Raw genomic sequence first — 22,960 nt, forward strand, 5'->3', positions numbered from 1 at the left:
AATTAGGCACCAAGAATTAAAGTAGTTTTCAATCTCACATAGATACACCTGCAGGTTGCATCGATCCAATAATCCAATCCCGTTCTTAAAGTACTAATTTATAAGCAAGGTAATTAACTAATCCAATCTATTCGTAACTAAATCTTTTCATCACCAAATGGAGGGGCAGAGTATAATAGTGATGTGATATAATTGCTTGTTTATTTTCTCTTTAGAAATAGTTATACTACTAGTGAAGTAATGTCACCAAGATTTCTCTTGATTACAAATGAAAGATCTTGCCTTGAGCTTGACATGAAAACAGAATCAAGGATTCTAGCAAATGACACTGACCCTTTCATATATCATCAATTTGTTTAAGTAATTAGAGTTAGGACCCTTATGAAAAGGTGATTACCCAGTCATATTCATCCTTAATGATCTATATGTAAAACCATGTTTGATAATTGACATGATAATTCAGTTAAGATAAATTAGAAAAAGTTCCAACTCTCATTGGTGAAAGAAGTTTTGAGGTTCAGACATCCCATGTTTAGTGATCACATGGTCGAAGATTTTGTATTGGAACATAACATCATTTGAGAGTACGTGAGTCTCCCTTGATGCTTAAGCAAATCGTTTGCGTCTAATAATTCCCATTATCCACTAATCAAAAGTGATTAGGGACCATTTGGTTTGGTTAGGCTACTCATTTACTGAAACCGACACCAGAATACATATAATTAATCTTTGGTATTTGGATGCGATAAGATTCTTATATGCATGTCTTCCTCTTGTACACACCCTTTTCTAGCTAGCTAACAAAGATTAATTGTCAAATAAGAAGTTTTCTAGTCTCCCTGGCATGTAATGTCAAGCTGTTAGGTATACTATTTTCTTCGCAAATCTATCCAGCTTGTAAGTACTACAATTTCTTTGACTACAATGTGATTTTATATAAAATACAATCATAATAAGATACGAAAAATATAACAAAGATGTGATGTAAAATAATTTTATTACATATGTATCTAGCTATTTCTAATTTTCTATGACTTGGTACTTGTTGGTACGTTGCGTACATGTAAGAGTAACTAAATATCGTACTTTACATGTGCACGCGTGCTATACGGTAAAATATACGTCACACTAAAATTCGGTAAAATTTGAGAAGGGGAATTAAAAAATAGTGAGGGGACAGGACGCAATATCTTTCATCTTTAATCATCAATTAGGTCTTAATCATACTTTATCAACTTCACTTTAATATGTTTATGCCCTTTCTTTGGATATTAGAAAACAAAGCGTGAGATATCTTGGTAGTGGCATGATGAGTTTGACTTGGGAGAAATTTCTATTTCTTACTTCTTAGTGGACCAAAAAGAAATTTTTGCTTCCAAAAAGAAATTCCACAATAGAGGCTCTAAGTCTAATCTAATCTTTGAAGCAAAGTATATACGTACATTATGATTAGTACTAATCAATTTTTTCCTGCATACTAAATAATTTTTTGCTTTGATCCATGTTCAGTGACTTCAGTCCCCCGCAATGGAGTGGGAGGGCAAATGGGGTTTAAGAAGAGGATAGGACAATGTGTAGGAGAATTTTGATGAACATTGGGGGTCCCAAAATCACTTTATTGCCATGCGGTGCTGAGGACAAATAAGCAAGGCATGGCCAACAAGAAAATCATGCTCGTCTCAGTTGTCACCAAGGCAGCACAAAATAGATAGGAGTGGAAAAATGACTTCACACATCTTCATAAAAGGTGTTTGATTTTGTGGTTATTGGGTTCAAACATCGCCTCCATCTCATGTCCCCTGGGATTTTCCCATGAGCTCCATCATGGGTTTGTACTAACATGGTAGCTACACTTGCACACACCAGACACAGCAAAAGGGAGGGATAACGTACAGCAGAGGACACCATCGAGATCCAAGACCTAATAATAAGCCTGCATTATAAGGACGTGATCTGAAGATGTAGTCATTACTTGCATGTATGGATGCAGTCATTACTTGCTTGTATAGATGCAGTCAACTATCTCCCTCCTTTTGCCCCCTGGGAATCCATCAGCCCCATCCAAAGGGTTCATGTTGATAATCGATGGAGCCCAAAATCAGACAGAAAAGCAGAGTGATAAGAGCCCAGAAACCAATGACGACTCAAAACTAGGACTCACAAATTTATAAGCTCTCTCAGTTTAACATTAATTCGATCAAAACAAGCTCTTTGACTGAAAAAAAATAATGGGAAGTGGCTAGAGGAAGAGAACTTCTAATGAGACCTTGTCATTAATATAAAATCACACATCAAAATTGCAAGGTATATATTTGGTCTTCACAACAATATGAAACGTGAATGACCAGGATGGTGTACAACGGCATACTTGTAACCTATATACTCGAAACTCAATGCTCATGTGATGCAACGGTTCCTCTCTACCTTCCTACTGCAAAGCCTGCTTTCATACTCCGCTGGTTCCAAATTTTTGTTTCTTCTGACTTGGTGTAGTTTCATTCAGTGTTATACTGTTACAGAATCTACACACATAACAAAAACGATAAAAATAAATATATGATCAACTCAAGGAGCTAAAGAGAACCTAATGCACATCAACAAGTCTAGAACACAAAATACATGCCTTTTCACAACACAAAAGCTCTGGTAACAAACATTGTGTTTAAACCAATTAGAGTATGATATTCCAAGGATGATGAGCATGGGTGAGAGGGCAGCAGACAATGAGGAATTAACAAACCCAAAGTCTGGGCAGGAGGAATTGGAGTCATTTTGAACACAATTATCTATGCCATATCTATGCTAAGGAGCTTAAAAGGAATTCTTGGTGCGTCTGTTTATTCTTTCTTTGTTTTTTGTTTTTCTTTTTCCTCATGTGTGACAAAACTAATCGTAAAGCCAGATGATGGTACTTATTATACTGAATTATTTGATTTCTGCTTTCTGTATTCTGCAAGCATCTTATTGTCTATACGAAAACAAAGAAGTATTAGTTGCAGGACTTGCAGCCTCAACTAACCTTTTCGTTCCTGCCTTTCTCAAATGAATACCGATGCATGACTTTATCTCTTCAAGACTCATAACATCTCCAAGGTCACACTTCAATAGATTACAACTGTCCATAACTGCAGCAGAGTCTTCAGAGCCTGGAACAAGTGACACATCCATAACCTTATTTTTGATACATGTCATCAGAATGAAGGCTGCACATTATGAGAATATTCAAGTCAGAAGATGTACCATAATCAGGTCACAAGTATTATTATCAGCAGATTGGGTTCAATACAGTGAGACCTCCACAAACTACAAACTAGAAAAATAACATCCCACAAAAACCCAACCTTATTCGGTTTGCAACATGCAAACAACCTCTCCCACACAAATGAAACAAAGCTACAGACAGGGACTGGTTCTTGATCACAACCATTCCCTGATATCTCTGTACAGCAATAGCAGCAAAGGATAAACATCATGAAAGAAGATCATTAAAAAAGAAAGGACAGCCCAAAATTACAGCTCTTAAAGCCAGTGCTTTTACAGTTAGTCAAAAAAACTAGGCACAAATAACAGAGGTCTATCGGAGATCAATTTTGGATACATAAGAAGTGTATGTCATCTCTATATAGTCTAATCTGAAAATATACCATCAAGTTATGAACTTATTAGTTATTTAATGCCACTTTTGGTGTCCTGAATAGCAGGCCTCTGGGGAAAGTACACAAGTGGGGATTCAGAAATAGTTCTCTAGAGACATATAAACCTTCAAACTCTCTATGGCGCCTTATTGTAAATATATACTGATCTTTTCACAATCTCCCTCTAAGTAGGATAGTCCACTAAAATGGCATGTTTTAGTAGAAAAATAGAAAAAGCAATCTTGATGTACTGAGAGATCATAATTAACAAATCTATTATTCAACTTCTGCTGCTAACCATGCTACTAAACTCTTCACATACAAATTGGAATTTGGCACAAGTTCCTATAGTTGCTAATCATGAAGATAAAGATAGTTGGGCAAATAAATCAAAATTTTTTGCTTTACTGAAAGCTTATACAGAAGGTTTTAAGTCAAAGTTGGCATGTAAACACCGGCTTGCGAGATAAGGGCGTCCAAAAGCTCATGTACTAGTCCAAGATCCCTACTTTTTCAGCATGGGGATATCAGAATCATAACATCATTAGATACAATAGAATCATCCCTCCAAATCCAATATAAACAACCAACACATAAGTATCTATTCCAATTATTCAAGCCAAGAATAATGCAACCAGCAAAGCTATTATCCAGATAGAAAAGAACCAATAAGGGATGAAAGACATACATAATTAGTAATTACAAACATACCAAGAGCTCTAAGCACCTTGAGATCAAACTTGTGTGCTAGTTCTTTATGCCCATTCATTCTTGCCCTTTGAAGAACAAGCTTCTTTAAGCTGATGAGCAAATCCTGTTATTATAAGCATGAAAGCTCTGGTCTTAGCTTCAAGAAGTCTACCTTTTAATTTGAACCCATCAAAAACAGCAAAGTAAAGCAGAGATTAAGTTGTTGGGATTTGTAGAAACACTTACAAGCTCAGACTCAGAGAGGGAACAGAGCCAGCTGACATCTTCAAGCCTGTTCTGTCCTAAATTTGGGTCCATCCGCAAGACTTGACTGAGTTTAGGTTCTGGGTACTCCTCAGTTCAGGGAGGCGGGAGTTGGGATATTTATGTTCTTTCTGTTCTCTTCGACATGCAATTAGGGTCGATGAAATCTCGTCCAAAGAGAAGGGTCTAATTGCTGATGAAATTTTGGATTTCCTCAAATTTGTAATTTAATGGAAAGACAAGTGTGTATTGGCAATTTTATTTTTCCTATGGAAACTCTGGTTTATTAGGCTTTTTGGGTAATGTTGAAAGATATAGCCAATTTAGCACCATGTTGGTAAACTAAGCAAATTGAGTTTGTAATTTAAATACAGAAAGAATTGTATGATAACGAATAATACATTGTCAACATGAGTCCAATATCATTTATTTTAGAGAAAATTAGATAAAAACCCAAAATACTAGACCTCTTTTAAGATAAACCCATACATATTTTTCTTTCATTTTACACCCACTCCACATAAGCAAACTTACTATATAGAGCATATGTCTATAATTAATAGTTTTCTTCATTTTTTTAGTTTCTCTGATTTGCCCTTCAGATGATATAAAGCTAAATTTGGTATATTTCTCAATTTTAGCATCAATTTGAAACTCAAATATTGAGCTAAAATTTAGTTTGATTTAACTTTATCATAATCAATTACATTCTTTAATTTCTTACTTTGTTATTACTAACTTGAGTGTATATATATGTTATATATAGAAGTATGTCATTTGTAATAGAATGATTCTTTTCATTCTTAAGCTCACATTTGGTGTCTCTCTACATAATCGAAAAATGTCTGATTGTAAGGTACACATTCTTGTTCTTTGATTAATTTTCTTCTTTTTAGGTATATTATTATATCATTTCTCATCCTGATCGAGAGAACATTTACATTTCTAATGTACCTATTAAGTAGGACATGATATGATAATATACCTAAAAAGAAGAAACCTAAAATTGGGTTTAGGGTATAGGGTTAGGGTATAGGTTTAGAGTATAGGGTATAGGGTATAGGGTATAGGGTATAGGGTTTAGGGTTTAGGGTTTAGGATATAGGGTATAGGTTATAGGGTTTAGGGTTTAGGGTTTAGGGTTTAGGGCTTAGGGCTTACGGTAACACTATAAAATTTATTCTTTTTACTCAAATAATCAGATATCTTATTTATATTATATTTTACCTTATGTATAGATCATAAAATGAATTCATTTCACCTAAATTTTTTCATAAAAATAAAGAAAAACCGCATGATTCTTGCAAATTAATTGAAAAATGTTAGTGTTAAAAAAAAAACTCATAATCAAGGTATTTAAGAAAACATCAATTAAGCTTATTTATTATGTTTATATGTTATAGTTGAATGGTGGCAATTGTGTAAAATTTAGAAAAAATAGGACATAATATGTATCATAATTGATACATTTTAGATGTTTATCAGAAAGGAATATTATGTGGGTTTTATTTAAAATCACTCTTCAAAATTGGGTGTATGTGAAAATCCCCCTTTATTTTATATTTTTATGATGTTTATTAATATGAACCATATTTAACTCATCAACGTTTTAGATTGTTAAAGTTGTTCGAACAGTTAAACATGTTCAAGCTTGGAAAAAATTGGATTATGCTTAACTAAGTTTGTTTGAGCAGAGTTAATTTGACCACCTCACCTGCTTATAATTTGCATTTTATATTTAAATATTGAATTTTTGTTTCTTGAACATATACTATTTATAGTTTTGAAGATTTGGATATGAATGTGAAATGCGAAAGGTCTGTTTCGGAGGAACTGGACCAGTGTAAACTTGGATCATTTGCCAACTTTGTTGAACTTATAGGTAGATCATTGAGTATTGTACATAAACATTAGTACATAATTTTTAATGAATTAAAGAATATGAGCAAAGTGATGACTACAAATTTACGGAACAGAATTAACAAAGTGCATACATTGATCACTTACATTGGACTGCTTGTTAGTGACCTAAATATTGGACTGCTTGTTACTGATCTATATATCAACTGTCGCTTCTGGTTCAAGTTTTCCTTCATAATCTTAATCCTTGCATCAACTCTAGCTGAAAATCCAATCTGGGTCATCATCACTGAGTTGTTCTGTTCCCTCTCCCAGATCAGATTATTATTCCCAATATCTTTCCTGCAGAACTTCATTTCTTGGATGACATGGTCATCTAATGGATAAAACGACCTTTGGATGGCAATGTGGATGAAATAAGGAAGAAGAGCAGCTACCACAACTAGCAATGTGACAAGCCAGTAAATGGGTGCAGGGCCAAGAGCTTCGACAAGAACACGAAAGCCTCTATTAGAAATGGCAGGAGGTAGCGCACCGTAGAAGAACAGGAAGATGTACCAGATGACGATGCTTCCCCATATGAAGAGATGTTGGATCCAAGTGAAGTGGGTGATGATGAGGGCTATCTGGCAGTTGACTGTCCAGATAATGCATGTATATGTCATGGCGCCGAGGTGTGTGATGTCTGCGACATGGCCATCTTTGTTGAAGGCTTTCTCTGCAACAATACCATGTTTGTCGAAGGTAGAAATAGTGCATATGTTTGCAAGGAAGATGACTAGAGATGCTACAATGCCGTTGAGTATCCAACCGATGATGCGGCTCCAAGTGAAGTATATGTTCTTTTGGCCTTGTTGGTAAAGAGCCGGAAACTGTTCCATATAAGGAAAAGAATCATCCATTAGATTGTTCATTAGTGCTTGCAACATGTGCAGTTTGAGTTATGATACTATGTTAGACAAGCAGTTAGGGAATTGATTTTTATTAAGCTAAATGGAACAAAAGGATGACTTGTCTAATCTGTTTACCTTGAGGCACACTTCTGATGAAACATCCTGCTCAAGGACCCCCAATGATATAACAGGCAAAGATGTCAAAATCACATTGAACAGTGCCATATACCAATCATCATATAAGACCTCCCCTGAGAACCTTGTGTATACTTCATAGTAAAACAGTGTGAGGCCAAATGCAATGTTCTTGTACACAAAGTAGAGAATCTGAAATGAAGAAGAAGAATTAATCTAGTCTCAAAACTCCAAACTATAGATAATGTTATACTTCACAGAAATAACTGACCATTTTTGAAATCCTCTTGTAACACCAGTGCCCATGAACAATAAGCAATCTCCCCAAGAATCGGAATTGAGGCAATGAGATGTCACTGGCCATGACTGCCTGTGTAATTTTCAGAACTGTTTTTAATGTCTAAGCAGAAATGAGTGTACTTGAAAAACATAGGTATCTTTAAAACAAGGCTAAAACAAACTAAGATGAATAAAGAATAGGTTGGTTCCCTAGTAATCAAAGGCCATGTTCAAAGCTTACCTGCATTCCTTCCATGCCACTGATTCCTACTCCAATATCAGCTTCTTGAATCATGCCAACATCATTTGCCCCATCTCCAATTGCCAAGGTTGTCTTGCCTGTATGCTTCTTTACCAATCGAGTAATCTGGACACGCCACATTTAATGACTTTTTTGTAGTTGATCGAAGTAAAATTTATGAGTATGCATTGTCATTGTGCTCATTACAAATACCCTGCATGCAACTTCTTAAAATGCAGATAAGAGACCTACCAGAGCCTTTTGTTTTGGAGACACCCTGCAGCATATAACAGAAGCACAATCAACGGCCAACGGTAAGAACTGGTCCTTCACATCACTTCTCAGAGCAATTTCAAGAGCTTTGCCATCTACTATCAAAGCCAAGGGTGCATCTTTGTTGCCTTCTTCAGACTTCACTTTCTGAAAGCCTTCAAGTTGGTTTAAAATGTCTTCCTTCATCTCCTGGAAACTAGAAAAAACAAAATATATGATTTCCAATCACTTCTATGAAACTCAGGTTTACAAATGGAAAACTCAGGATAAGAGTAAACAAAAAATTATAGTTCAGTTTGAGGCCATAAAACAAGAATTTCCACCTTCAATCGGTTACTAGCTGCACTTTTTTTGCCCAAAATCAGATGAAACTGTTTCATATCCTGCCGAAGTAAGCTGCAAGCAAATCTGCAAAAGAAAAATTCATTAGCTTGAATATGTATTTTAGGAAGATTATGTCTTAGAATTGAACCAAGTAATTGATTTTTGCAAGCTGTACCCAATATTTATTGCAGTTTCTTTCTTGTCACCAGTGAGCAGCCATATTTTAATTCCTGCTTGTGCAAGTTTATCTATGCATTCCGGAACCTGAATTATATGTTAGTAACTATGAGATAAGAGCCTTCTACCTACATAAGCCACACAAAAACAGCAAGAGATAGTTAACTAACCCCTTTTTGTAACTTATCTTCAACAGCAACAACCCCTAATAGAATTAATTCCTTTTCAATCATTGCAGATGCTTCTATGAGTACTTCTTCTCTTTCAGGACCTATTGTAGTCTTAGCCTTGGTAAATGTTGAGTTCCATTTTTCATACTCGACAGCATCAAGTTTCCGATAAGCAAATGCTAGAGTTCGAAATCCATCTTCTGCATAATCTGAAAGGTGTAGAGTTGTAGCTTGCTGGTAAGACCTACCATTGTCTGCAAGCATATCGAAGATAATGCTGAAAATGGAAACACAATAAAAGAAGTCAGGGAATATTGAGCTTTCCCGATTTAGAACTTAAGTTAAAGATGAATTACTGAAGAAGATAACATACTTATCTGCCCCTTTGCATAGGAGAAAGATTTCACCATCTTCATTGCTTACAATAACTGACATTCTCTTTCGGGCACTGCAGAACTCTAGAAGGTTTAAAAGTTTGTACTTCCTGCAAACAACATATGCATCATGTATGGCCATAAACAAGTGCTACAAAAGTAGCTTAACCAGAAGAACAAAATATGAGATTTACCTCTCAACCACCTTTCCAGAAGACGGATCGAACTCCTTGAGATGCATAACGGATTGACTTCTTTGAAAAAATTGAAATCCAAATTCTTGTGCAGCAATTAGAAAAGATACTTCTTCTGGTGACTCTGCCTCATACTTTAGCTTTGGAGCCTGATCACCCTCGACAGGTATGCCTGTGTGACATAGAGCCATGACTCTAAAGAACATTGTCACATCAAATAAGTTGGACCTGTAAATCCACTTTCTTTTCATAAGCCTATCATCCCTAAAGTTGAAGCCTTTAATGGCAGGTTCTCCCTCCACACTAGAGATTCTCGAGCATTCTGCACTCAAGTTCTGCATCTGCTTATGTCCAGCAAGAGCAGCTTTTTCGGTGCTAGCATCCGCCACAGAAAACTCAAACATTTCAAAGCTTTCACTTGCTGTTTCAAGTTCATCCATACTAAAACGATACGACTCAACCTCAACATTCATCCTTTTCGATGCTGCACAATCGATCTTATTAACGTTACCCCCATATGAAACTCCAGCAATAGAGCATTTCCTAAATTCCATCTGATTACATGTCAAAGTCCCCGTTTTATCCGTCAGAATCATCTCTACCTGACCAAGTTCTTCATTCAAGTTGGATGTTCTGGTTTGAACTGACTTGCATGTAACTTCATCATACAACTCTATATCCTTGTTAATGAGCATGGCTTGCAAAACTTTGACAACCTCAATAGATACATAGAGAGAAATGGGGATCAAGTAGCCATATAAAATTAGAGCTCTTACAAATTGAAAGAAACCAGATACTTGAGGCTTTGATAGTTTGAAGAGTTCATCATCATTATCTTGCAGAGAAAGATACCACCACTTAGCCATTTCCGATTTCAGATACACTGCAAAACCAGTTGAAGTGACCACTGAAATCAAAAGAAGCATTGAAAAGAGAAGGTAAATGACAAGATCCATCTTTCTTTCAATCCTACTACGCTTGGATGGTGATCTTGTTGAGTTCCTCACTGCTTTTGTGTCAGGTCCACTAAAGACCACAACCCCATAAATGTAATCAGTATTTCTAAGTTTTGAATCTCTTAGAAGCAGTGTGGCTGGGCACAAGGGATGTGTTACATTGTTCAACTCAAAATTCCCCACAAAGGTGTAAAGATGAGGATTTGGATCCTCGCAGCGAATTGTGGCCTTGAATCCACTAAATGCTTGATCATTTGCCAAGTCAAGTGTGGCTTCTAAGCTTCTCTTACATTTCAGATTAGTTTCTCCGTCGAGGTTCATGGTCTCTACATAACATATGCCATCCTCAAAGCTAGAAGACAGCAAGAGAAGATCACTTGGAAAATACTCATTCTTGTTAACTTTAACAACATCTCCAACACAAAGTCCTTGCCAAGTCTTTTCAACAAATAAGCCACCTCCAACATGAGCACTTACAGTTCTTGAATTCACATTCAAATCCTTGAAGAAGAAAAAAGGAAAATTGACTCAATACTATTACATTCAAACACTAAGCAGAGACATCTAAACATTATACTGCAAAAACATGTATGTTTTGAATTTCTGTATCAAAATTAAGAAAACAATATTTACTGAAAAATGGAACAACACTAGCTTCTTAGCAAAGCAGAACAGGAATCACAAAAGGGTTCTTGATCATATGATAAAGTTAAAGCTTGCAATCAAACATTATGACTAACCTGCAAGAATCTGTGCCAATCCTCCACAGCCTCTTTAATCATGCTAACCCCCACAACAAACACCAAAGGAGCAATCACACTTATTCGATTAAATGGAGCCAAATAAGTGCTGGACAAAACTGCAGCTAGAAGGAAATAAAGATTGGCAACTCTGCGGAACTGCTCGAAAAACGCTTTGGGGAGAAATGTCACAATGCTGTACTTGGTTGTGGATACATAGTTCTTGGGGTACTTGTAAGGCTTAGCCTTGTGCAGCTGAGGTTCGTTGCAGAAAACCACACGCGAAAACCCGGGTTGACCCAGTAGCTGCTGGCCAGGATCAGAATCAAGAGTGTAGGGTGGTCTGAAGCATCCATAGGAATAGAGCTTGCTCCATCTTATCTTCCTCTTTCTTCTTCCAGCTGACCCTGACATTTTTGAGCTTCACTCTTCAGCAATGGTGCAGAAACCAACCTCTATAAGCTTGAAGAAAAACTGTCTCTATTCCATTACTATTGCTGTGGGTTCCAACAAAGTCCTCCATGGGAAACATCAAAATCTAGAAATGATAAAGAATGAAACAAGATTTGTCTGTTCTACACTGTCTTTCTCTCAAGTGCTGGAAACTCTATCCACCCTTCACTTTCACCATTTTCAGGAGGAAAACTTCCAAGGGGTAGATTTGCAGTTTTCTTGGATCAAACCAAAGCTGGCAGAAGAAGCAGGCCTTCCATTTTAGCTAGCCTGTTACTTAAGAAACATCACCTTTTACATAAAATATGAAGCTGGGCCAGATAACCAAGCTGCACTGCCTCTAGATTCGAGATTGTAAGAGTTGAAGTGAATTACAGTTAAACTATGTATCTTGAACATGATCATATTCGTTTTGCCATTTGGCTAATGTGAAAGATTAAACTATAACAATCAATCTTTTTCACTCTATCGTGTCGAAATGCCTGGAGAGAAACGGACTAACTAATATTTCAAGTCAACCAAAACCATTAATGAATGTTACTCCAATTCAAACATAGAATTCATCACTTGTTAAACTAATGTTTGTCTTTGCTTCGGATCCGAATAAAGTATTACCCAGAGTCCTTCATAAGAATCTCATAATCCATTATATGTATTGCTAGACATCAAATGCTGCCAACAAGTCTCGAGGGGAAGAGACGCGCAAACAGGCATGGGATCATTGTAACTTTCACAAGGCTGGCTAAGTGCAGAAAGTCTTCGGTGAGGCAGACGTACTTTCGTATTATGTGACATGTTATGTACTAACACTTATCATATGCATTTACATGTTGGTTCGGTTGTTTAGAGATCTGATTAGTGAGTTAGAAATATCGCGTATTACGTGTCATAATCATCATGCTCTAGGTTTTATTGCAAAAAGAATGTGATCACAACCGGTTGTCTTTTTTCCTTCTTCCCCAATTTTCCTTGAAACCATGCATAAATGCTGAATAGTTTATGGCTTGAGTAGTTATTCATAAATCAAATGAGTTGGTAAAAACTTATAGCCCGTGTCACACTCCACCTGAATGAAATAATAACATATTTACTTAAGAAAAAAAAAAGATCACAGACAAGTGAAACGAGAAAAATGAATCGATATCGATTCTGGATTGGTTGATTCCTAAATCGATATCCCTCCTACGTAATCAAATTTATGAGTATCTAAGAATCAATTCCTAATAACGAGATGAGACATAGACCAATTTCGATTCCTTCACATGTTAGTAAACACATGAATACTTTTACCTGGAATCATTCCGCTTCCATTATGTGTTAGTAAACACAGAAACTTGATTGCCCCGTGTAATCATTGTATTCCATTTCAAGTAAGTAAATGTGTCTTAAAGAGAATGATTCTATTATAAGAGGTTTCATGTGTTTATGATTCTAGTTATTTGATTCATGAGTTTACCAACATTTATAGGCTAGGGTATTAAAATGAGAATCATTCCACCCTGATTTATTTCCTTCTCCGTTCATCTTGTCTTCCAACTTTTTCCTTCATTTCAAGTAAATAAACATGTCATTAAGATATGTAATCGTGTTAGATATTTAATGATCTTTCTAGTTTGTTATAGTTGTGTGAAAGTAAACAGAGTATTAAAGTAGTAATCTTTGCTCATTGGTGTCTGGTTATTAAGTACATGTTTATTTTAGAGATTCTTGATATTATTTCAGGTCTTTGTGTCAATTGTTTATGCTTAATAAATGTCACTTATATTTGACAATTTCATTAATTAAGACTCAATATGACAGCTGCACCAGCCATTTGTTAAAAACAAAAACAAAAAAACACATCGTAATTGGGTTGGACTGTATTGTCCCTAATTTGGTTTGGGCTGGCCCAAACCTATCCACTTTCTCTTCTCGTCTAAAGCCCACACCTTTATTTTTTTCTTTTGCTATATAAACCTTTTCATTTTATTTTCTGGGCGAAAAACCCCGAACACAGTCACCGCCACCACTCCAATACCTCAGCTTTCGCCGCAACTCCAAAGCCGCCGCCTTCAATTCATTTTCGGTTTCTCAACACTCCCAAACCTCCCGCAATGTAAGTTCCAATTCCTTTTCCGTTTTCTTTCCGCCGGAATATTCACCGTCTTTAATGCTCTCCCTAATTTTTCCAGGTCGAGGATTTGCGTCAAGAATTTGCCGAAGCACGTCGACGACAAGAAGCTCCGGGAGCTTTTCTCGGAGAAAGGAGAAGTCACGGACGCCAAGCTCATGCGCACCAGAGAAGGCAAGAGCCGCCAGTTCGCTTTCATAGGGTTCCGCTCCGAGCTTCAAGCTCAGGAGGCCATCAAGTACTTCAACAGAACCTTCGTCGATACTTACCGGATTAGCTGCGAGCTTGCTCGGAAGGTCGGCGATCCCGAGATTCCGAGGCCGTGGAGTCGCCACACGAAGGAGAAGGAGAAGAAAGAGAGTGAGGCCAGGGAAGGCGGTAATGCCGCGGCGGCGAAAAGCCGAAAAGGGAGGAGGAGTGAGAAGGAGGAGGAGATTGATGATCCTAAGCTTAAGGAGTTTTTGCAGGTGATGCAGCCGAGGGCTAAGTCGAAGTTGTGGTCGAATGACACGTTTGTTGATGCGAAAATCGGGAGAGGAGAGAGGAAGATGGAGGAGAGGAGGAAGGGGGATGAGGAGAAATCGGCGGCGGAGATGGATGTTGATGTGGAGGAGGAGGAGGATGTGGAGAAGGGTGAGTCACACAATGTTGCGAAGGATAATGTGGTTTCGGATATGGATTACTTCAAGAGTAGAGTGAAGAAGGATTGGTCGGATTCCGAGAGTAGTGACAGTGATGATGAAGAGGAGGAGGAGGAGAAGGAGAAGGAAGAGGAAGAAGAAGATGAGGTTGATGAAGGAGAGGAAGGCGTTGAGGAAGTTTCGGATGGAACTGTACTTGCGCAGAGTGATCCTTGGTCTACTTTGACAGATGAGAAAGATGAAATGCTTGATACTAGTCGGCTTTTTGTTCGAAATTTGCCATTTACAGCAACAGAGGATGAGTTGGAAGAGCATTTTAGGAAATTCGGGGATGCGCAAGTTCATCTTGTTATTGATAAAGAGTTAAATCGGTCCAAGGGAATTGCTTATGTTCTTTACTCGCAACCGAAATCGGTTCAAAGGTACTCTTTTGTGCTTCAGAGTTCATACGAGTGTTCTAATTTTCATTGGATGGGTTGTGGCAAGTCAATGATTACCATTGACAAACTTCAAGCATTGTGATACCTGCACTTCTTCAAGTTTCATGTCAAGGCTCAGTTATTTCCCTGATTCAAGTTTTGATAAACTAACAACTGGTTCAATTGCATTGAGATCTTTCAATATTGGTGTAGGGTGTTTTTCGTGGCTAACTATCATACACAGAAATCACTGATGATTTGTGTTTTTTGTGTTATGAAGGGCATTAGAAGAATTAGACGGTTCAATTTTCCAAGGAAGACTGCTGCATGTTATGCCAGCAAAACAAAAACACCCATCTCCAGGGTAAGTTCCCCTACCATTGGCCTATTTTCATCTTGTTCTAGGGGATTTTGGTGTCATAACTCGTAACTCTTAAAACGGGATTGATTATGACTTTCTACTTGCACCCTATAGGGCTGAAGATTTAGCGAACCAAGCTTCAAAGTCTCTTAAGCAACAAAGGGAGGAGAAGAAGAAAGCATCTGAAGCTAGCGGAGATACAAGAGCATGGAATAGTTTGTTTATACGCACTGAGACAGTATGTCAAAGCATTGTTTCCTGTTCTCCCATCTTTTTCATTTTCCGATAATCTTTTGATGCTGTTCTGTAATTATCTGTTCTGGTGTTGTAGCAACAGCTTAATCGTGCTTTGTTGAGTTCTTTTTGGCTTTATTATTGTGATGTCCTAAAATTATGCCCGCATTTCTAATTCATCTTTGGTCCTTTATATAGGCCGTTGATCACTTGGCTCGGAAGTTTGGGGTGAGCAAGAGTGATTTTCTTGACCCGCAAGCTGATGATGTCGCTGTACGTGTTGCTCAAGCAGAGACACAAGTGATTGCACAGACAAAAAAGGCTCTTACAAACGCTGGTGTAAATGTAGAATCTTTAGAGAATTTTGCTGCCAGGAAAGCTGGTGATATGAAAAGAAGCAACCATGTTTTACTAGTGAAGAACTTGCCATATGGTTCTTCTGATAGTGAACTAGGAAACATGTTTGGGAAATTTGGGAGTTTGGAGAAGATCATTATGCCTCCGACAAAGACATTGGCTTTGGTATGCAGCAAAAAAGAGAAACCCTTCGTTTCGATTTACTTCTATGAGGATGTCCATTAGCTATGGTGATGCTTAAAGTGTATCTCCTATTTAGTTCTGAAATCGTTGAAGTCATGCAGACTTTGTCTGTGTTAATGAGTAACTTTATTTAATATTATATGACCCAGAGGAACATGAAATCAAAAAAGGAAAAAAATAAACTGTTACAATAACTTCTGAGAGCATATAAGTTGGAAGAAAGGGCAAGGTTGTTTAGGAATTAGGAGTGTAATGATTAATGATAGTAATGATTGTATTTGTACTCTACTTAGTCACTTCAAAATATCTTTCAGGTTGTTTTTTTTGAACCTTCTGGAGCTCGTGCAGCTTTTAAAGGTCTGGCATACAAGAAATACAAGTAAGCTGTCCTTGTTTCTTGTGTATTTTGTTGGCTAGAAATATGAATACAACATGTCCAGTAGGATTTACTGCATGTTTTAAAATGTTTTAGGTTGAATCTGGCCTGAATTCTTTTATTTTACTTCTGTATATTCTTAAAATTGCTAAGATGTTTAAATAAAGGTAACTTGTACTGTTTCAGAATATTAGGAGAATATTCCCTCGAGTGTGAATATCAGATGATTTTGTGTGTGTAATTCACATGTTTGGTTTACAAAACTTCATTTCTTTTTTGGGGCAGTTTATGCTCTTTGTGTTTAGAACCTATTCTGGTGTTGGGGTATCTATTTGATGGCCGCACCTCTGCTGTTTTTGGCTTTTTGCTAGCTATTAATGGATACAGGTTGTCATAGAAAGATAAACTAATTTCCTTATTAACAATGATATAGGGATGTTCCTCTATATTTGGAATGGGCTCCTGGTGACGTTCTTAATCCAAGTTCAACAGCTGAGAGCAATGGAAAGAAGAATCCTGCTGTTGCTGAACTTCAGCAACTGGTGGAAGTAACACCAGACGATCTTGATCTTGATCCTGATAGAGTTGAGGTATGTTGTTTATATGGAAATTTCCTTCATCTAGTTTTCTCCCTTCTCCTCTAGCATATGTTGTCTCCTATTGTTTATCACAATTCTTTGCACGCAGCATCATTTTGTTATCACTTGTATCTGTATCTATTGTATATATTGTCTTTGTTTTGAGGGAGGGAGGGAAAATTGTCTTTGTTCATGGATTGCACTGAAAAACTGGAAATCTATTAAGGAGATATCAAAAATTAAATTATGTTAGATATTTTTGGGATTTGTATAAGAGAAATTTTGATGCTTGACTGAACACACTGCCAAAAGGTACATCAGTTCATGGTACTAGAAACCTATTAAGGAGGTATCAAAAACTAAAGTATGTTAGAAAGTTTTGGGATTGTATAAAAGAAATTTTGATTCTTGGAATTGCCTAAACCGAACACACTGCCAAAAGGTACAGCAGTTCATGGTACTGGAAATCTATTCAGGAGATATCAAAACTAAATTATATTAGAAATTTTTGGGATTGTAGAATAGAAATTTGGATTCTTGGAATCACCTAAACCGAACACACTGGTACAAGGTTAGCAGTTCATGGAATGTAGTAGTACGACATTAGCAGTTCATTGTTTTTACGACATTGCAAATTTATATTTTTTTTCCCCTCAGTTTTCTTCATCTTCTGGGACATTTTGCATATCTTATGTCTATCTAATACACAACTACTTTGTGCTTCCAGTCACGAACTCTATATGTCAAGAATTTGAACTTCAAGACTACTGACGAGAGCTTGAAGAAGCATTTTGAACAAGTGAAGGAGGGAAAAATATTAAGCGCCAAGGTGATAATCTGTCTGTCTAGAAACACTACTAATATTATGGTCTTGATATATTTGTATGATGCATATCATGTTTTTCTATGTGCAGGTGAAGAAACACATGAAAAAAGGGAAGAATCTTTCAATGGGATTTGGTTTTGTAGAATTTGACTCTGTGGAGACAGCCACAGAGGTTTGCAAGGGTTTACAGGTGAAGCCAAGAGTCTGGTCAAAATTATTTGGTTCTTATATGCAATTTTGGAAATTCATTCCACCTAATAATTTTCTTTTCTAGGGAACAATTTTGGATGGCCACCAACTTATTTTGCAACATTGTCATGCCAAGCAAGACGATGTGCCGAAAAAAGTTGTGAAGGACAAAAGTTCAACAAAAATACTTGTAAAAAATGTAGCCTTTGAGGCTACAAAGAAAGAGCTTCGACAGTTGTTTAGTACATATGGCGAGGTAATTACTGAATTTCTTTGAGTGATAGAGAAGCTTAACCAGTTCTGGATCATCTGGTTGTATATTCTGTGTTAACTGGTTTATGTGTAGAAGACCTCATTTTAAATTTTCTGATCAGTTATCTTTCTAGTATGCCTCTATAGTGATAATATACTTAAGATCCATTCCTTTTCTTGTGGCAGATTAAAAGCTTACGGTTACCAAACAGATTGGGACAGCATAGAGGCTTTGCATTTGTGGAGTTTGCCACTAAGCAAGAGGCAGAAAATGCCATTCAAGCGCTTGCAAGCACACATCTGTACGGTCGCCATCTGGTAAGGCATCAAAATTATTATATACATGGGGATTTCTTCTCCTTTTTAATGTAGAAATCAGCTATATGACTGCTTCCTATGAACTTCAGGTTCTGGAGAGAGCAAAGGAAGGTGAGACCTTGGAAGATTTAAGAGCTAGAGTAGCTGCTCAGTTCACGGATGACCAAAATACTGTTTCCAGGAAAAGGAAGGCTGTCGCAACCTTGGATGAAGATAACATGAGATTTGATATGACGGAATGATGAGAGGCTTCAGATATTTGGCATGTGCATTGTGTGAATTTGAGTTGTACTTGGTTGTTATAGGTTATAGTTCATCTGATATAGTTAAGCCCGCTCCAGTTTTGCTTAGTTGGGGGCTGGTCTGTATTGTTTTCTCACTATGGCACTCGTTTTTGTAAGGCATATGTCGTGTTAGTTAAGCAAATGCTAAGAGTAAGCAAATTTTAGTATACCTTTTCTTTTGGGAGTTTCGGTTTAAAGGGGACACTCTAGGAGGGGAAGCTGATTAGTCCTCATAGGTCACAAATCACATTATGCTTGCTTGACCATCCGTTCTGTCTGTACCTAACCATCCGTTTTATCTGGACCGAAGAAAAAGAAACAAAACCAAAAAGGTACACTTCTGTTTGGATTAAGCATGCGTCCTTCATTTTAGGGGTGCTGATTGGTTCCCAAAGCAATGATACCGGGTCCAAGGACAAACCTCCTCTTAATCCGTCACATTAAACCTGCCTACCTGTTTGATTTCTTGCCAATATTGAAGACAAAACTGTCATAGAAATTTCCTAGTGCATGCACAATTCATAAAATGGCTGATGATGCTGATGCTAAGGCTGGATGTGAGCGTATCTTTAAACGTTTTGATTACAATGGTGACGGGAAAATCTCCCTGAACGAGCTTGCCGATGCACTCAAAGCACTCGGCTCTTCGTCGGAAGAAGAAGTGCATCAACGAATGAAGGAGATCGATATGGATCATGACGGATTCATTTCACTGGAGGAGCTCTTCGCCTTCCAACGTGCCAACCCTGACTTGATGAAGGAAGTCATCAAGAAACTTTCACAATAAAACTATTTTGTACCATACTTATTGATCATGTATGTCATCGAAATTATACCTTATCGTTTATGTAAATGGGTCACGCTTATATGATATGATGAATAATTATATCTCAAACAATATATAGATGAACATGGATCGTTTGTAAGCTTATTGACTTCATATATGAAACTAATTCTAGCTTTTCTAGCTGGGTTCATTAGTACATATATCTCTGCTTATATTGAAGATTGCTGTGCAGCTATTGAGGAACAAAGGGTTCACATGAAAGTACTACTTTGACGACCAATGATTCATATATTCTATAGTCAAACTGAGGTGATAATATCATGAGAAAGACAACTATAGTCAAGGAAAAAGATGGGAACTTGGTCTGGAATAATATTACAGGACCACGAAGAGGCAAAAAGACTGCCTCAATTTTGCCAACTATATTATATATAAACCCTTCCGAGGTCATTCATATAAATACACAACCATTGACTTCAAACGTATGATCCGCTTGACTTCAAACGTATGATCCGCGCCTGTGATTATGTTGATTCTGTCTTTTCTCGAAGACAAAAGAAGAGGTGGAGGTTAGGGTTGGTTTGTTTTTGTCAAGCGACTGCAACTTGTTTCCATTCTTATAACGAAAGACAGCGATCCTTTCTCAACAGAAACTTATAGTACGTCTTGAATATAATGCAAGAATGAGTTATGTAGCTGCTAATTGAATAGTTGATAGTTGATACATCTTTCAGGCTAGCTCGTTTATATAAAGGAAGACTAATGATATTAATGCAGCAAAGTATGTATTACAAGCTAAGTTAGAGAGCATAATTCTAGTTTGATCTAGAATGTAACTTCATGTTAATCCCTATACTTTCAATTTCATCAGTTTACCCCTCAAACTTTTAAATTTTCCTCAAGCGTGACCAAATGTCCTATATTCTGTCCAAATCGGACGTTAATTGCTAATAATTTTAACCATAACTGTGAGGCCAGTATCTAGAATTTGGGCAAATCGGATCTTATATGTCCAAATCAGACCTTAACTGTTGATAATTAAAGGTCAATTCAAACGGAATATGAGAATTTGGGCACGGCAGACAGAAATTGAAGAGTTGAAGGGATAAACTGATGAAAATAAAAGTGTAGGGACTAACATGAAGTTACCCCCAAACTACAAGGGGGTAAACTGAATTTAATTCTTTGATCTATCTAAACCGATCGATATAGGGGGGAGGGATTTAGAACACAATCGATCATTGGACTCAGCTCATCCCAGTTGGGATTGTCTGGTCTTAACATTTCATATTCATTTGGATTCCAAAAGTTTATGCATGAGTTCACCATTGGATCAACTACTTCATCCTTTAAGGTCATCAGCTGGCCGCCTGAGAGTTGATTGTTACCATCGCACAGATGATCATTGTTAAAACGAGGAGTACTGCTCCTTTCAAGTGGATCACTCTTCTGAGCAGCTGAAGCACCAAAACTTTCTTCTGACTCAGTACTGCATGTTTTCGAACTTGAGTCGGCTGCACTTTGCTTGGAAGTTGTCTTGTGCCAATTTGTTTCATACTTTCTAGAAGAGTTGTTTCGTTTCAAAATCCTGCAAAGGGTCCAAACTTCCTGCAAAAACAATCCAAAAATATACATTATTTTCAGTGCATTGCGTACATATACAATTACGTACATAATTACGTATACAAATAACGTGAAAGACAGTTATGTTGTTATATTGTCATTCATTTTGAACATTACTACGGCGAACTATTCATAATATGTGTAATTTAGATAGCCTACGTTTATTGAGTGACCTCACAACATGTTACATATCTAATGCGAGAAGAAATGATATTGTTGAAGTATATATAAGATGGATAATCTTACAGCTTCTTCAGTAATGTCCTTGATATTAGAATGAGCACCAGTGCTTGGATTAGTAGCCGGAAGACGAAACTCGTGCATCATCCAATCTGTTTTGGTACCCTTTCCAGCACTTCCTCTATAGTATACTAGCGATTTCTTTAAGCCAATGCAAGTCTGAAACTCTCCGCCGACCGAATATACAGGTTTGTCAATGCCGGTGGCTTTCCAAAACCCAGATTTTGTGACCCTATTAGGTCTTATGCTATTTCTGTATTTCTTTCCCCTTCTGCAAAAGAAGTACCACTCCTTCTCCCCGACTAAACCACTAGCTTCTGTATTTCACCAGATAGAGAACCATATAAGCATATGCCATTAACAAATTTTTAGTTGGCAAAAGAACAAAGAAAAAATATAGTCATTCTCTCACTGTATGAGTATCCAAGCTATTCGCACTAGTTCCCAGATAAATAATGACACTATTATTTGCATGCCTTTGCCTTCAAAGGAGCGCAAGAAGCTTTTTGGAGAGTGAAAAGCGCAATCTCATGTGTTTACTCTTTGCTTTACTCGCAAGGTATCTAAATATGTATGATCGATCAACATATATAGTGATTATAAACTAGTGATGAAGCAGAAAAATGAAGCATGCATGAAGAACATACTTGGAAGATCCCACGGATCATACTTGTAGATGTCAAGAAGTTTGATGAGCTCAAGCCGAATAGGTTTGTTCTCCACCTTCCTCCGGAGGTAAAACCTCACAAGTTCTTCATCAGTGGGATGAAAGCGATACCCCGGAAGATAGTCTGCATCATCCTTAGTACTGTTGTTACTCAAATCCCTCATCATCATCATCTTCTGTACTTCCATTTTCCGTTTAGCTTCTTCCTCTTGGTGCTTTCTGATCCTCCATTATATAATATGTGAGGCTTTCAACCTGCTTCTTATAGCAGTCTAATGTGAAGAGGGGTTTGCTTGGTCAAAAGTCGTGTAGATTGACTGGTCAGTTTTGGGTAGGATGATTGTGATCGATCTTCGAAGGGTTTTAGTGACTTGCAATGGAGATGATCGTGATTAATATCTTGGGGTCATATGTTTGGACCGAGAGAACGAAAATTATACAAATCTGACGCATGTGGGTTTGAAAAACATTTGCAATTTGATGGAATATAAGTCCTTGAGAGCAACAAGCTAGTTTGACTAAGTTTGCAGTTTTGGTTTCTACTGTATTTCTGTAAACCTCAGACGAGATTAATTATGTGATCAAACAAAAGAATCCTAATGACATGATTATCTCGACATTAATTATGTGCTAATAATCTAAATTTAAATCAAATGAATAATAATACATAATCTAATCCCCCTCTTCTAGCCGATCGACTAGTTCTCTCCCAGAACTCTAGCGCACCTACCGGCCGGCGTAATCGAGTGGCGCTTGTCCGGTGGTGGCCTAGCCAAGGTTCTAAAACTCGCTACTCGGTAGTCGGTCGGCCGGCCGGTGAGTAGCGAGTAGAGGAGTACTCGGATTCTAATTTCTGG

The 22,960-nt window shown here is 37.2% G+C and overlaps 5 protein-coding genes across 5 annotated transcripts; 2 read left to right on the top strand and 3 right to left on the bottom strand.

Moving 5' to 3' along the window:
- Positions 1-2,249: 2,249 nt before the first annotated feature.
- Positions 2,250-4,776, bottom strand: LOC101304843. The gene is made up of 4 exons (XM_004293679.1): positions 4,572-4,776; positions 4,347-4,449; positions 3,020-3,203; positions 2,250-2,522 (listed from the first exon to the last, which is right to left on the bottom strand). The coding sequence occupies exons 1-4, from the start codon at positions 4,641-4,643 to the stop codon at positions 2,447-2,449; spliced, it is 435 nt and encodes a 144-aa protein (XP_004293727.1). The 5' UTR covers positions 4,644-4,776; the 3' UTR covers positions 2,250-2,446.
- A 1,816-nt stretch (positions 4,777-6,592) lies between these two features.
- LOC101295901 (putative phospholipid-transporting ATPase 5-like) lies at positions 6,593-11,619 on the bottom strand. Its single transcript, XM_004295426.1, has 11 exons — positions 11,206-11,619; positions 9,510-10,966; positions 9,315-9,425; positions 8,942-9,218; positions 8,770-8,858; positions 8,594-8,678; positions 8,250-8,459; positions 7,998-8,123; positions 7,749-7,847; positions 7,478-7,669; positions 6,593-7,321 (listed from the first exon to the last, which is right to left on the bottom strand). The coding sequence occupies exons 1-11, from the start codon at positions 11,617-11,619 to the stop codon at positions 6,593-6,595; spliced, it is 3,789 nt and encodes a 1,262-aa protein (XP_004295474.1).
- Positions 11,620-13,645: 2,026 nt separating this feature from the next.
- On the top strand, positions 13,646-18,970 carry LOC101305145 (multiple RNA-binding domain-containing protein 1-like). The gene is made up of 12 exons (XM_004293680.1): positions 13,646-13,753; positions 13,830-14,831; positions 15,109-15,192; positions 15,304-15,427; positions 15,622-15,945; positions 16,278-16,342; positions 16,773-16,929; positions 17,645-17,746; positions 17,832-17,933; positions 18,018-18,188; positions 18,371-18,502; positions 18,592-18,970. Coding segments are annotated over exons 1-12 (2,418 nt in total). The 5' UTR covers positions 13,646-13,751; the 3' UTR covers positions 18,745-18,970.
- A 290-nt stretch (positions 18,971-19,260) lies between these two features.
- Positions 19,261-19,751, top strand: LOC101305440 (polcalcin Phl p 7-like). Its single transcript, XM_004293681.1, has one exon. It carries the CDS (start codon positions 19,313-19,315, stop codon positions 19,571-19,573), a length of 261 nt encoding a protein of 86 aa, XP_004293729.1. The 5' UTR covers positions 19,261-19,312; the 3' UTR covers positions 19,574-19,751.
- A 1,016-nt stretch (positions 19,752-20,767) lies between these two features.
- LOC101296191 (transcription factor JUNGBRUNNEN 1-like) lies at positions 20,768-22,333 on the bottom strand. Its single transcript, XM_004295427.1, has 3 exons — positions 22,084-22,333; positions 21,443-21,753; positions 20,768-21,181 (listed from the first exon to the last, which is right to left on the bottom strand). The coding sequence occupies exons 1-3, from the start codon at positions 22,289-22,291 to the stop codon at positions 20,768-20,770; spliced, it is 933 nt and encodes a 310-aa protein (XP_004295475.1). The 5' UTR covers positions 22,292-22,333.
- Between the last annotated feature and the right edge of the window lie 627 nt (positions 22,334-22,960).

The sequence above is a fragment of the Fragaria vesca genome, linkage group LG3 (genome assembly GCF_000184155.1).
Source record: "Fragaria vesca subsp. vesca linkage group LG3, FraVesHawaii_1.0, whole genome shotgun sequence".
Lineage (NCBI taxonomy): Eukaryota > Viridiplantae > Streptophyta > Magnoliopsida > Rosales > Rosaceae > Fragaria > Fragaria vesca.